This window comes from Electrona antarctica (genome assembly GCF_951216825.1).
Source record: "Electrona antarctica genome assembly, chromosome: 8".
Classification (NCBI taxonomy): Eukaryota; Metazoa; Chordata; class Actinopteri; order Myctophiformes; family Myctophidae; genus Electrona; species Electrona antarctica.
The window spans coordinates 34625760-34641315 of NC_136789.1; the positions used below are offsets into that span (position 1 = coordinate 34625760).

General features: G+C 47.1%; 1 protein-coding gene and 1 long non-coding RNA gene across 2 annotated transcripts in view; both read right to left on the reverse strand.

Moving 5' to 3' along the window:
- Positions 1–657: 657 nt before the first annotated feature.
- LOC306928320 lies at positions 658–5393 on the reverse strand. Its single transcript, XR_013790671.1, has 3 exons — positions 5315–5393; positions 1809–1891; positions 658–761 (listed from the first exon to the last, which is right to left on the reverse strand). It is a non-coding gene; the product is annotated as an uncharacterized lncRNA (long non-coding RNA).
- Positions 5394–5740: 347 nt separating this feature from the next.
- LOC306928733 (uncharacterized protein) overlaps positions 5741–15556 on the reverse strand; it is a gene marked incomplete at both ends in the record, with an annotated part of 11301 nt that continues 1485 nt past the window's right edge. The window contains 9 exons of the mRNA XM_079509003.1: positions 5741–5782; positions 5889–6007; positions 6191–6243; positions 6507–6647; positions 12336–12477; positions 12663–12840; positions 13090–13201; positions 14300–14419; positions 14780–14964. Of these exons, the coding sequence (XP_079365129.1) occupies positions 5741–5782; positions 5889–6007; positions 6191–6243; positions 6507–6647; positions 12336–12477; positions 12663–12840; positions 13090–13201; positions 14300–14419; positions 14780–14964 (1092 nt within the window). The remainder of the gene's footprint in view (positions 5783–5888; positions 6008–6190; positions 6244–6506; positions 6648–12335; positions 12478–12662; positions 12841–13089; positions 13202–14299; positions 14420–14779; positions 14965–15556) is intronic.

A 15556-nucleotide genomic window follows, 5' to 3' on the forward strand; every position in this document is an offset into this window, starting at 1 on the left:
TATCCTCTTTCAATCTGTAAAGTTTTTGTTTAATAAAAATCGACAGACATTTTATGAGCTACTTCCTGTCAAGAAATATCTTGCAGATGATTATTTTCTAAGTATCAGAGTATGGAAGCGCTCGTTATCAGTAAAGCAACCTCCTGCTGCCTCCTGCATTATGTGCACATTCAAAACAGGTGGTACGCAGGGCCGTTGAGTGATAGTCAACGAGCGCTTCCAAACTCCAGCACTTCATCAAAAATCATCTACAAGATATTTCTTGACAGGAAGTAGCTCATAAAATGTCTACGGTGGATTCTTATGAAACAAACACTTTACAGATTGAAAGAGGACAATTCAAGCTTTCCCTACAGCTGCAATGTTGGTGATTTTGACGTTGTTTCATATAATTAGAGAGGACTTCTCTGTTTGGATGAATGGGCTCTCTATGGGAAGTGTCACCTAGGTATCACCTTGCTGACAAGATGGCCGCGGTCTGAATATGGAGAATAGGGCCTATAGGCTTGTTTACATTGTGGTCCTCTGTATAATATCGGAATCGGTCAGAATCGGTATCGGCAGATTATTTCATAATCGTGCAGCCCTACTAATAATAAAAATCCAATCTCATTGATGCATAGAGTTACAGAGGCAACAGCAGAGAAGAGATCTACCAGAAGGGGGCGCTGTAGCTGTAGTTGTCACTGCTTCTGTTGAACGTTCAGCAGCTTCAGGATGGCGTCTGCAGGAAGCCCGCGTCTGACCAGTTCCTCTTTAAGCTGCAGGTGAAACAACACAACACAATGTTACGTCATAATGTCTGAGGAAGGTTTCAATTTAAGTCAAGCTGGAGAAATAGTTTTATGTTTGACTGACATGTTCTGATACCATGTGTGTACATGGTGCATTTATATAGCACTTTTATCCAAGATGCTTCTCACACACACACACACACACACACACACACACACACACACACACACAGGCTACTGGGCTGTGGCGTCATGTGGGTCAACACATCATCATGGAGTGACGCTGCGAGCTACTCGAGCTCACACTGTTTCCACAAGAACAGTGTTTTCTAGTTTTTGAGGCCCTCCTATAGACAGGTTTAATGTTGTTGAGGGGTGCTAGCCCCTCCTATAGACATGTTTAATGTTGTTGAGGAGTGCTAGCCCCTCCTATAGACAGGTTTAATGTTGTTGAGGGGTGCTATAGCCCCTCCTATAGACAGGTTTAATGTTGTTGAGGGGTGCTAGCCCCTCCTATAGACATGTTTAATGTTGTTGAGGGGTGCTAGCCCCTCCTATAGACAGGTTTAATGTTGTTGAGGGGTGCTAGCCCCTATAGACAGGTTTAATGTTGTTGAGGGGTGCTAGCCCCTCCTATAGACAGGTTTAATGTTGTTGAGGGGTGCTATAGCCCCTCCTATAGACAGGTTTAATGTTGTTGAGGGGTGCTAGCCCCTCCTATAGACAGGTTTAATGTTGTTGAGGGGTGCTAGCCCCTCCTATAGACAGGTTTAATGTTGTTGAGGGGTGCTAGCCCCTCCTATAGACAGGTTTAATGTTGTTGAGGGGTGCTAGCCCCTCCTATAGACAGGTTTAATGTTGTTGAGGGGTGCTAGCCCCTCCTATAGATGTTTGTTTTAAAAACGCCATTAACAATAAAGATAATTTATTTGTTTTGTCACCGTTTGTTTTAGATCATAGCAACACTAATCATAGCAACACTAATCATAGCAACATGAGTTAGAATTCCCTCCTCGATGTTGTAAGATGATAAGAGTGCCCCTCACTTCACACGGGTGTGATTTTTATCGTTACCTTTGGCAGCACTATTGTCCTGATGTCTTCTTTGGTCAAAGGAGTCTTTGAGGAGATTCGCACTCTCAGGCCGCTGGTGCCACCTACAGGACATGACAAATGTAGCAGCTTTACAATAGTGCCACCTACAGGACATGACAAATGTAGCAGCTTTACAATAGTGCCACCTACAGGACATGACAAATGTAGCAGCTTTACAATAGTGCCACCTACAGGACATGACACATGTAGCAGCTTTACAATAGTGCCACCTACAGGACATGACAAATGTAGCAGCTTTACAATAGTGCCACCTACAGGACATGACAAATGTAGCAGCTTTACAATAGTGCCACCTACAGGACATGACAAATGTAGCAGCTTTACAATATTGAGACAGTCCACAGTGTGCATGATGTTCTGAGGATTATTAATTTAAAATAAATGAAAAAAGCCTGAGAATCGGCGCGGCAGGGGGCGGGGCGGTGGGCAGGGGCAGTATTGCAGTCGCTGTACCGCTCTGTTGTGACAATTTACAATTATAATTATATTATAATATATAATTATGATAACTACTTTTTATGTATGTGATGTATTGCCAAGCTTTTTTGTTCTTGCTTATTGTAAATCGCTCTGGATTAAGAGCGTCTGCTAAATGCCTACATTGTAATTGTAAATTGTAAATTGTCACAACAGAGCGGTACAGCGACGAAAAGAGAGAGAGCAATCTTCGTTCCTACTCTCACCTATGGTCTTGAAGGGTTCCTACTCTCACCTATGGTCATGAAGTGTTCCTACTCTCACCTATGGTCATGAAGTGTTCCTACTCTCACCTATGGTCATGAAGTGTTCCTACTCTCACCTATGGTCATGAAGTGTTCCTACTCTCACCTATGGTCATGAAGTGTTCATACTCTCACCTATGGTCATGAAGTGTTCCTACTCTCACCTATGGTCATGAAGGGTTCCTACTCTCACCTATGGTCATGAAGGGTTCCTACTCTCACCTATGGTCATGAAGTGTTCCTACTCTCACCTATGGTCATGAAGTGTTCCTACTCTCACCTATAGTCATGAAGTGTTCCTACTCTCACCTATGGTCATGAAGTGTTCCTACTCTCACCTATGGTCATGAAGTGTTCCTACTCTCACCTATGGTCATGAAGTGTCCTACTCTCACCTATGGTCATGAAGTGTTCCTACTCTCACCTATGGTCATGAAGGGTTCCTACTCTCACCTATGGTCATGAAGTGTTCCTACTCTCACCTATGGTCATGAAGTGTTCCTACTCTCACCTATGGTCATGAAGTGTTCCTACTCTCACCTATGGTCATGAAGTGTTCCTACTCTCACCTATGGTCATGAAGGGTTCCTACTCTCACCTATGGTCATGAAGTGTTCCTACTCTCACCTATGGTCATGCAAGGGTTCCTACTCTCACCTATGGTCATGAAGTGTTCCTACTCTCACCTATGGTCATGAAGTGTTCCTACTCTCACCTATGGTCATGAAGTGTTCCTACTCTCACCTATGGTCATGAAGTGTTCCTACTCTCACCTATGGTCATGAAGTGTTCCTACTCTCACCTATGGTCATGAAGTGTTCCTACTCTCACCTATGGTCATGAAGGGTTCCTACTCTCACCTATGGTCATGAAGTGTTCCTACTCTCACCTATGGTCATGAAGTGTTCCTACTCTCACCTATGGTCATGAAGGGTTCCTACTCTCACCTATGGTCATGAAGGGTTCCTACTCTCACCTATGGTCATGAAGGGTTCCTACTCTCACCTATGGTCATGAAGGGTTCCTACTCTCACCTATGGCCATGAAGTGTTCCTACTCTCACCTATGGCCATGAAGTGTTCCTACTCTCACCTATGGTCATGAAGTGTTCCTACTCTCACCTATGGTCATGAAGTGTTCCTACTCTCACCTATGGTCATGAAGTGTTCCTACTCTCACCTATGGTCATGAAGGGTTCCTACTCTCACCTATGGTCATGAAGGGTTCCTACTCTCACCTATGGTCATGAAGTGTTCCTACTCTCACCTATGGTCATGAAGTGTTCCTACTCTCACCTATGGCCATGAAGTGTTCCTACTCTCACCTATGGCCATGAAGTGTTCCTACTCTCACCTATGGTCATGAAGGGTTCCTACTCTCACCTATGGTCATGAAGTGTTCCTACTCTCACCTATGGTCATGAAGGGTTGCTACTCTCACCTATGGTCATGAAGGGTTCCTACTCTCACCTATGGTCATGAAGGGTTCCTACTCTCACCTATGGTCATGAAGGGTTCCTACTCTCACCTATGGTCATGAAGTGTTCCTACTCTCACCTATGGCCATGAAGTGTTCCTACTCTCACCTATGGCCATGAAGTGTTCCTACTCTCACCTATGGTCATGAAGTGTTCCTACTCTCACCTATGGTCATGAAGTGTTCCTACTCTCACCTATGGCCATGAAGTGTTCCTACTCTCACCTATGGCCATGAAGTGTTCCTACTCTCACCTATGGTCATGAAGTGTTCCTACTCTCACCTATGGTCATGAAGTGTTCCTACTCTCACCTATGGTCATGAAGTGTTCCTACTCTCACCTATGGTCATGAAGTGTTCCTACTCTCACCTATGGTCATGTAGTGTTCCTACTCTCACCTATGGTCATGAAGTGTTCCTACTCTCACCTATGGTCATGAAGTGTTCCTACTCTCACCTATGGCCATGAAGTGTGGGATGCCCAAAAGAATAAGGTTGTGAATACAAGCGGCCAAAATGAGTTTTCTTCGACGGGTGGCTGGAGGAGCCAGCTTAGGTGGTTCGGGAATCTGGTTAGGATGCCTCTCGGGTGTCTCCCTAGGGAGGTCCTCGAGGCAAGCCCCTAACCCCGGGGCAGACCAAAGCATAGTTGGAGGAAACTCACTGGCCTTGGAACATCTCGGGATCCCCCAGGAGGAAGTCACTAATGTTGCTCTGGAGAGGGAAGTCTGGGGCTATCTGGTGGAGCTGTTGCCCCCGCGACCCGACTATGGATAAGCGGTTGAAGATGGATGGATGGATGGATGAAAAAGGCTTTCGCCCCCTTTATAGAGGGACTGACTGTAGGCTGACAGGAAATGGGGAGCGAGATGGGGGGGTGACATGCAGTAAAGGCTGTTGGGATCAGGAGTCGAACCCGCGGCACACTGCCATACTGGATTACCAGCCAAGGTGCCTGGACCGCTGAGCCACGGCCCAGGCTGGAGTTTGAAGTTATGATGGGTTTGTATAGGAAGGGGGCGGGGCAGCTAAAGTGGATAGGCCTATCAAATATGTAAATATTGAATCAAGCAACATAAAAACTGTCCGGGGTGTTCACATAAGCCTGAGTAGACTAAAAGTTAATTTGAAAGTAAATTATACCTTTAAGATTCTTGCTCAGGGACACACATCTACGGCTCTATCACATTAAACATGGTAGTGAGACTTTAAGTTACAACAGGACAGTGATTAAAAAGACAATAATCATAATTTCATCACACTCACGAGACCCAGGGGTGTAGCTAATTGAGACATCTGCTGTGGGCAGTGAGATTGTGACTGTTGCTGCTTCGGGTGGAGATGTCACAGTCATAGTTGGTTTAGCACTAGTACTACTACTACTACTAGCAGGTGGTGGTGGGGTTGTTATAGTTGGTGGTGTTGTAGTTAAAGTAGCAGGAGGTTCAATGGGTGTAGTAGCAGGAGGGTTCATTGGTGTAGTAGCAGGAGGTTCCATTGGTGTAGTTGCAGGAGGTTCCATGGGTGTAGTAGCAGGTGGTGGTGGGGTTGTAGTTAAAGTAGCAGGAGGTTCCATGGGTGTAGTAGCAGGAGGTGCCATGGGTGTAGTAGCAGGAGGGTTCATGGGTGTAGTAGCAGGAGGTTCCATGGGTGTAGTAGCAGTAGGGTTTATGGGTGTAGTAGCAGTAGGGTTCATGGGTGTAGTAGCAGGAGGTTCCATGGGTGTAGTAGCAGCTGGTGGTGGGGTTGTAGTTAAAGTAGCAGGAGGGTTCATGGGTGTAGTAGCAGGAGGGTTCATGGGTGTAGTAGCAGCTGGTGGTGGGGTTGTAGTTAAAGTAGCAGGAGGTTCCATGGGTGTAGTAGCAGGAGGTCCCATGGGTGTAGTAGCAGTAGGGTTTATGGGTGTAGTAGCAGGAGGGTTCATGGGTGTAGTAGCAGCTGGTGTGGTGGTTGTAGTTTCTGCGGGTGGAGAACATAAAGATTTAACTTCTTTATTTTACAAACGGGTTGGTTTAATACAAACGTTATCAACGTGGCTATGATTCAGGACGCTTATCTGCTTAAGTGGAGCCTCCTCACACCAGGTATCACTGATGGAATGTGAAACATGGTGGTTTAGTAAACAGGTGTAGTTTCACCCACCGTTTGAGACACTGACAATGACACAGCGAAGCTCCGACTGATATGTGGACGTACTGAGAAAACAATGTAGAGGAGTTTTGTTTTTAGCTCAAGGTTACAGTAATAGTAAAATAAAAACGGTAATAAAGTACTCTGATGCAGACAGACAGATAAGACAGACAGACAAGACAGACAGACAGACAGACAGACAGACAGACAGACAGACAGACAGACAGACAGACAGACAGACAGACAGACAGACAGACAGACAGACAGACAGACAGACAGACAGACAGACAGACAGACAGACAGACAGGTCATTTAAATGGATGCTGACCTGTTGGTCTGAGCAACAAAGCAGACAGGGTGATGTTCTCCATCCTCTGACTGTGATGGTGTCCATCTCAGGATGAACTGTCCCTGTGCTGGTCCAGTCAGCTCCATGTTGTGAGGTCCACTGAACAGCAGCTCAGAGACCCTACAACACCAGCAAACAAGACAACATGAGGTCCACTGAACAGCAGCTCAGAGACCCTACAACACCAGCAAACAAGACAACATGAGGTCCACTGAACAGCAGCTCAGAGACCCTACAACACCAGCAAACAAGACAACATGAGGTCCACTGAACAGCAGCTCATAGACCCTACAACACCAGCAAACAAGACAACATGAGGTCCACTGAACAGCAGCTCAGAGACCCTACAACACCAGCAAACAAGACAACATGAGGTCCACTGAACAGCAGCTCAGAGACCCTACAACACCAGCAAACAAGACAACATGAGGTCCACTGAACAGCAGCTCAGAGACCCTACAACACCAGCAAACAAGAGAACATTAGGTCCACTGAACAGCAGCTCAGAGACCCTACAACACCAGCAAACAAGGGAACATGAGGTCAAAAGTCTTTAGCAACGCTGGGGACATCATAGGACAACAAAACACTAACTAATACATTACTTCATTCAATATGTCAGATGTTCAGAAACCCTTTAGATCAGTGATTCTGGATCTCAACCTTTTGTGCCAAGAACCCCAAATGGATCCACACCCCTGGTGTCCCCTCAGGTATGAGGTTAAATTATTACCCCTGGTGATATCATTTCTTTACTGTAAGCAATGGAATTCTTTTAAAATCAATGAAATGGTTTTGTTGAATTTTGTTGTCATGTTTGTGTCAATTCTACTACTACTTATTAAAATGCCTTTCGATCCATTTGTTCTGAGGTCTGCCAGCCTTCCACCATTTACCATTTTACAATTGGAAGGGAAAGTAGAAAACATCAGGTAGACTGACTACAGGCAACAAGCAAAGTAAACCAGGTCTAAAAATGGCATACATGTGGGTGCTTTTTTGACAATAGATAAAACCATATGTGAATAATTTAGCAAAGAAATTGTCGGGAGTTTTATTCCAGCCAATTATGGTGACTGTGTGTCACACTCTGCCCTGTTTAGCCTGCCTCTGCCCTGCCCTGTGTACTGTGTCTCACTCTGCCCTGCCCTGTGTACTGTGTCTCACTCTGCCCTGCCCTGTGTACTGTGTCTCACTCTGCCCTGTGTACTGTGTCTCACTCTGCCCTGTGTACTGTGTCTCACTCTGCCCTGCCCTGTGTACTGTGTCTCACTCTGCCCTGCCCTGTATACTGTGTCTCACTCTGCCCTGCCCTGTGTACTGTGTCTCACTCTGCCCTTTCCTGTGTACTGTGTCTCACTCTGCCCTGCCCTGTGTACTGTGTCTCACTCTGCCCTGTGTACTGTGTCTCACTCTGCCCCTGCGATGTGTACTGTGTCTCACTCTGCCCTGCCCTGTGTACTGTGTCTCACTCTGCCCTGCACTGTGTACTGTGTCTCACTCTGCCCTGCCCTGTGTACTGTGTCTCACTCTGCCCTGTCCTGTGTACTGTGTCTCACTCTGCCCTGTGTACTGTGTCTCACTCTGCCCTGTCCTGTGTACTGTGTCTCACTCTGCCCTGTGTACTGTGTCTCACTCTGCCCTGCCCTGTGTACTGTGTCTCACTCTGTCCTGCCCTGTGTTCTGTGTCTCACTCTGCCCTGCCCTGTGTACTGTGTCTCACTCTGCCCTGTCCTGTGTACTGTGTCTCACTCTGCCCTGCTGTGTACTGTGTCTCACTCTGCCCTGCCCTGTGTACTGTGTCTCACTCTGCCCTGTGTACTGTGTCTCACTCTGCCCTGCCCTGTGTACTGTGTCTCACTCTGCCCTGCGCTGTGTACTGTGTCTCACTCTGCCCTGTGTACTGTGTCTCACTCTGCCCTGCCCTGTGTACTGTGTCTCACTCTGCCCTGCCCTGTGTACTGTGTCTCACTCTGCCCTGCTGTGTACTGTGTCTCACTCTGCCCTGTGTACTGTGTCTCACTCTGCCCTGCGCTGTGTACTGTGTCTCACTCTGCCCTGCCCTGTGTACTGTGTCTCACTCTGCCCTGCCCTGTGTACTGTGTCTCACTCTGCCCTGTGTACTGTGTCTCACTCTGCCCTGTGTACTGTGTCTCACTCTGCCCTGCGCTGTGTACTGTGTCTCACTCTGCCCTGCCCTGTGTTCTGTGTCTCACTCTGCCCTGCCCTGTGTACTGTGTCTCACTCTGCCCTGCCCTGTGTACTGTGTCTCACTCTGCCCTGCCCTGCCCTGTGTACTGTGTCTCACTCTGCCCTGCACTGTGTACTGTGTCTCACTCTGCCCTGCCCTGTGTACTGTGTCTCACTCTGCCCTGCTGTGTACTGTGTCTCACTCTGCCCTGCCCTGTGTACTGTGTCTCACTCTGCCCTGCTGTGTACTGTGTCTCACTCTGCCCTGCACTGTGTACTGTGTCTCACTCTGCCCTGCCCTGTGTACTGTGTCTCACTCTGCCCTGTGTACTGTGTCTCACTCTGCCCTGCTGTGTACTGTGTCTCACTCTGCCCTGCCCTGTGTTCTGTGTCTCACTCTGCCCTGTCCTGTGTACTGTGTCTCACTCTGCCCTGCCCTGTGTACTGTGTCTCACTCTGCCCTGTCCTGTGTACTGTGTCTCACTCTGCCCTGCTGTGTACTGTGTCTCACTCTGCCCTGTCCTGTGTTCTGTGTCTCACTCTGCCCTGTCCTGTGTACTGTGTCTCACTCTGCCCTGCCCTGTGTTCTGTGTCTCACTCTGCCCTGTCCTGTGTACTGTGTCTCACTCTGCCCTGCCCTGTGTACTGTGTCTCACTCTGCCCTGTCCTGTGTACTGTGTCTCACTCTGCCCTGCTGTGTACTGTGTCTCACTCTGCCCTGCCCTGTGTACTGTGTCTCTCTCTGCCCCTGCGCTGTGTACTGTGTCTCACTCTGCCCTGCTGTGTACTGTGTCTCACTCTGCCCTGCCCTGTGTACTGTGTCTCACTCTGCCCTGCTGTGTACTGTGTCTCACTCTGCCCTGCCCTGTGTACTGTGTCTCACTCTGCCCTGCGCTGTGTACTGTGTCTCACTCTGCCCTGCCCTGTGTACTGTGTCTCACTCTGCCCTGCCCTGTGTACTGTGTCTCACTCTGCCCTGTGTACTGTGTCTCACTCTGCCCTGTGTACTGTGTCTCACTCTGCCCTGCACTGTGTACTGTGTCTCACTCTGCCCTGTGTACTGTGTCTCACTCTGCCCCTGCGATGTGTACTGTGTCTCACTCTGCCCTGCCCTGTGTACTGTGTCTCACTCTGCCCTGCGCTGTGTACTGTGTCTCACTCTGCCCTGCCCTGTGTTCTGTGTCTCACTCTGCCCTGCCCTGTGTACTGTGTCTCACTCTGCCCCTGCGATGTGTACTGTGTCTCACTCTGCCCTGCACTGTGTACTGTGTCTCACTCTGCCCTGTGTACTGTGTCTCACTCTGCCCCTGCCCTGTGTACTGTGTCTCACTCTGCCCTGCCCTGCCCTGTGTACTGTGTCTCACTCTGCCCTGCACTGTGTACTGTGTCTCACTCTGCCCTGCCCTGTGTACTGTGTCTCACTCTGTCCTGCCCTGTGTACTGTGTCTCACTCTGCCGTGCTGTGTACTGTGTCTCACTCTGCCCTGCCCTGTGTACTGTGTCTCACTCTGCCCTGCACTGTGTTCTGTGTCTCACTCTGCCCTGTGTACTGTGTCTCACTCTGCCCTGCTGTGTACTGTGTCTCACTCTGCCCTGCTGTGTACTGTGTCTCACTCTGCCCTGCGTACTGTGTCTCACTCTGCCCTGCACTGTGTTCTGTGTCTCACTCTGCCCTGCACTGTGTACTGTGTCTCACTCTGCCCTGTCCTGTGTACTGTGTCTCACTCTGCCCTGCACTGTGTACTGTGTCTCACTCTGCCCTGTCCTGTGTACTGTGTCTCACTCTGCCCTGCACTGTGTACTGTGTCTCACTCTGCCCTGCGCTGTGTACTGTGTCTCACTCTGCCCTGCCCTGTGTTCTGTGTCTCACTCTGCCCTGTCCTGTGTACTGTGTCTCACTCTGCCCTGCACTGTGTACTGTGTCTCACTCTGCCCTGTCCTGTGTACTGTGTCTCACTCTGCCCTGCTGTGTACTGTGTCTCACTCTGCCCTGTCCTGTGTCTCACTCTGCCCTGCCCTGTGTACTGTGTCTCTCTCTGCCCCTGCGCTGTGTACTGTGTCTCACTCTGCCCTGCCCTGTGTACTGTGTCTCACTCTGCCCTGCTGTGTACTGTGTCTCACTCTGCCCTGCCCTGTGTACTGTGTCTCACTCTGCCCCTGCGCTGTGTACTGTGTCTCACTCTGCCCTGCGCTGTGTACTGTGTCTCACTCTGCCCTGCCCTGTGTACTGTGTCTCACTCTGCCCTGCGCTGTGTACTGTGTCTCACTCTGCCCTGCCCTGTGTACTGTGTCTCACTCTGCCCTGTCCTGTGTACTGTGTCTCACTCTGCCCTGCTGTGTACTGTGTCTCACTCTGCCCTGTCCTGTGTCTCACTCTGCCCTGCCCTGTGTACTGTGTCTCACTCTGCCCTGTCCTGTGTCTCACTCTGCCCTGTCCTGTGTACTGTGTCTCACTCTGCCCTGCCCTGTGTACTGTGTCTCACTCTGCCCTGCACTGTGTACTGTGTCTCACTCTGCCCTGCACTGTGTACTGTGTCTCACTCTGCCCTGCCCTGTGTCTCACTCTGCCCTGCCCTGTGTACTGTGTCTCACTCTGCCCTGTGTACTGTGTCTCACTCTGCCCTGTCCTGTGTACTGTGTCTCACTCTGCCCTGCCCTGTGTACTGTGTCTCACTCTGCCCTGTGTACTGTGTCTCACTCTGCCCTGCGCTGTGTACTGTGTCTCACTCTGGCCTGCCCTGTGTACTGTGTCTCACTCTGCCCTGCGCTGTGTACTGTGTCTCACTCTGCCCTGCCCTGTGTACTGTGTCTCACTCTGCCCTGTGTACTGTGTCTCACTCTGCCCTGTGTACTGTGTCTCACTCTGCCCTGCCCTGCCCTGTGTTCTGTGTCTCACTCTGCCCTGCCCTGTGTACTGTGTCTCACTCTGCCCTGCACTGCCCTGTGTACTGTGTCTCACTCTGCCCTGCCCTGTGTACTGTGTCTCACTCTGCCCTGCCCTGTGTACTGTGTCTCACTCTGCCCTGCTGTGTACTGTGTCTCACTCTGCCCTGCCCTGTGTACTGTGTCTCACTCTGCCCTGTGTACTGTGTCTCACTCTGCCCCTGCCCTGTGTACTGTGTCTCACTCTGCCCTGCCCTGTGTACTGTGTCTCACTCTGCCCTGCCCTGTGTACTGTGTCTCACTCTGCCCTGTGGTGACTTCACCCTACAGCTAGGGGTTCTCAACCATGGCCATGGCTCGCGGAAATAATCTATTATTTGAACTTTCATGTTGTCAGTGGAATATTTCAGACACACCCTCAGAGACAGTTTTTTTTGGTTTATGGAAAGCTTCTAGGGAATCTTAGCATTGATGTTGACCTCAATGTGGAACTCTGAGTGTGTTGTCTCGGTTGATGGTGATATATTTATTGTACTCACGTGGCGAGTGTTGCCTCTGTGGTGATGGTTATATATTTATTGTACTGACGTGGAGTGTGTTGTCTCTGTGGTGATGGTTATATATTTATTGTACTGACATAGAGAGTATTGTCTCTGTGGTGATGGTTATATATTTATTGTACTGACGTGGAGAGTGTTGTCTCTGTGGTGATGGTTATATATTTATTGTACTGACGTGGAGAGTGTTGCCTCTGTGGTGATGGTGATTTCCAGTGTGTGACCAACAGGGGTGTAGAGCTGTGCCCTGTTATCCGGGGTGGGAGGCAGGAACCTGGGTAGATACTGTCCCTCTGTACAGCTGGCTACTGCTCCATCCACTGACCACATGACAAGGAGGGAATATAACCATTTTAATGGCTTTATGTTTAGGTTAGATTATTGATTTAATTAGATCATCTATATTCACTTTATTAGCACATTAACTGGTTGAGGTGCCAGGAACCCCTATAGGAAAATAGAGCTGCAATGGTCAATGTTTATATGAAGTGAGGGTGCTGAGTACCTTTGATAACAAACTGTAGAGGTATAAGGCTGAGATAGTAACTGGTAGTGTGATTGTACTGAGATCCATCAGTGCGGGTGAGGGTGATATCCTGGTTGGGATAGTCAGGCATCTCCAACCAGACAACGTAGTTACCCTCATTACTGCTGTTGGTGGCAGTAAATGACAAAGTGCAATCCTGAAAGAGAGAAAGGACAGGAAGAGTAAAAAAAGAAAATAAATAATGGGAAACAATGGGTCACATTTCTAAGAAGAGATGTAGAGAAAAACTGTACAGATTGATCATAACCGTAATCATGATTAAAATAAATGCAATGTTACTTAAAATATGTGTTCGCATCTGAATTAAATTAGCATAGATTTGTGTATTAGCATCAGGATGGTGTGATCTATGTTCTTATTTACAAATTAAAAACATTGAACTCACAGGTGACAAGTTGAGAATGGAAGGAAGAGGAGACCATGCTCTACATATAACCAGGTCTCCATCTGGGTCAAACGCTAACAGGGTGAAGTTTCTCCCACAGTTAGAAGGAACTCTGAGAGACAAAGAGAGACATTTATCATTAGTGTCTTTTACACTTCTTTATTAGTAGAGGTATGTAGTATAGTGTTATATTAGTATTACAACTATATCATTATATTTTAGTATAAATGATAATGGGAATATTTAGCCTCAAACTGAATTCACATTGAGCTTTTCCAGTTATCTTAAATAGTAGGGTCTATATACATATTGGTATCTAGACATACAATTGTATCCATAATCTAAAAATCCAAGTGTATTATGTTAATTGTTAGTAATATATGAATAAAACAGTGTCTAATGTTAGTAATATCAGAACATAACACCAGTGTGTAATGTTAATGTTAGTAATATAAGAACATAACACCAGTGTGTAATGTTAATGTTAGTAATATAAGAACATAACACCAGTGTCTAATGTTAATGTTAGTAATATAAGAACATAACACCAGTGTCTAATGTTAATGTTAATAATATCAGAACATAACATCAGTGTGTAATGTTAATGTTAGTAATATAAGAACATAACACCAGTGTCTAATGTTAATGTTAGTAATATCAGAACATAACACCAGTGTGTAATGTTAATGTTAGTAATATAAGAACATAACACCAGTGTCTAATGTTAATGTTAGTAATATCAGAACATAACACCAGTGTGTAATGTTAATGTTAGTAATATCAGAACATAACATCAGTGTGTAATGTTAATGTTAGTAATATAAGAACATAACATCAGTGTGTAATGTTAATGTTAATAATATCAGAACATAACATCAGTGTGTAATGTTACCGTAGTGAAGGTATGAAGGTGGTCTGAGGAGACCTGTCAGTGTGTAATGTTACCGTAGTGAAGGTATGAAGGTGGTCTGAGGAGACCTGTCAGTGTGTAATGTTACCGTAGTGAAGGTATGATGGTGGTCTGAGGAGACCTGTCAGTGTGTAATGTTACCGTAGTGAAGGTATGAAGGTGGTCTGAGGAGACCTGTCAGTGTGTAATGTTACCGTAGTGAAGGTATGATGGTGGTCTGAGGAGACCTGTCAGTGTGTAATGTTACCGTAGTGAAGGTATGATGGTGGTCTGAGGAGACCTGTCAGTGTGTAATGTTACCGTAGTGAAGGTATGATGGTGGTCTGAGGAGACCTGTCAGATTTCCCAGTGTCTGATCTGGTCCCGAGGTTCATATACGTAAACGTGTTATTGTTATTTATCCAGTTACCACCGGATAACCTGTGGGGGATGATTTTATTATTATTATTATTATTATTAAAAAAGTGACAGATAAAAGTATAATAACACATTTATTCATGTCATAATTTTGTCAGATGGAACAAAAGTAAATGTAAAACATGTAGGGGTGAAAGAGTTAATTGAACTCATTTAATGAATCAATCAATAAACATTATTTTGGTCACGTGAAGAAAAATGTGAATATAGCCGATCTACATGATCATATCGCGTCACATCACAACGGGCTATGAGCTTGTATATCTTTAACACTTTTTTGCACGGCACACACACACACACACACACACACACACACACACACGTAATGGTGTGTGTTGTCATAGTGCATCTCTCTTCACTCACCGCATAATGAAGTCAGCGTTGATAGGAACCAGTCGAGTCATGATTCCCTCTCGTTGACACCACTCTGAGGTGTTATACACCGTGTTCACCTCCAGGTGGCTCTCACTGCCACAGTCTCTATAAGGACACTCCCATGTGTCTGAATGTGAGCAGGACGTGAAGGCGTTCTTATAGCGCAGAACCACCTGGAATTAGGAGATTATGACATCATAAAAGTTACACTACATGACTTTGATCCTGTCTCTGTTTACAGTAGTTTGATACGGACACAGAAGTTCTAAATTAATTTAAATGTAACAATTTGTGTCAAATTGCAGTTTACTATGAAAACCTGCATATCCCGTCAGTCAGGTCACACCTCGTGACACGTCACGCCACCATATATGGCCGTCAGTACATCATGCCTCGTGCTACGCTCCATATATGGCTGTCTCCATATATGAAGATCATGACACTGACCTCTTCAAACCCTGGATAGCCATACATGGAGAAGACTGGATCAGACACCGATATCTGCATATATGGAGCTGACCTGTTCTGCCATTCCATATGTTGATCCTTCCTCTTCGATGTCTCCCTTTTGACTGATACCTGTCGATTCAAACTCTAGACGGGCCTGCCCCAAAGTTATTAGTGCAGCCAGCAGAAACTCAACAGGCCCGTTCTCAACAGGCCCGAAAATGAAGGCCCGGCCCTACACTGCCCCCGCTGCCACCCTTATAGATCTCCATATATGGAGCTGACCTTTTCTGACATTCCATATGTTGATCTGACCTC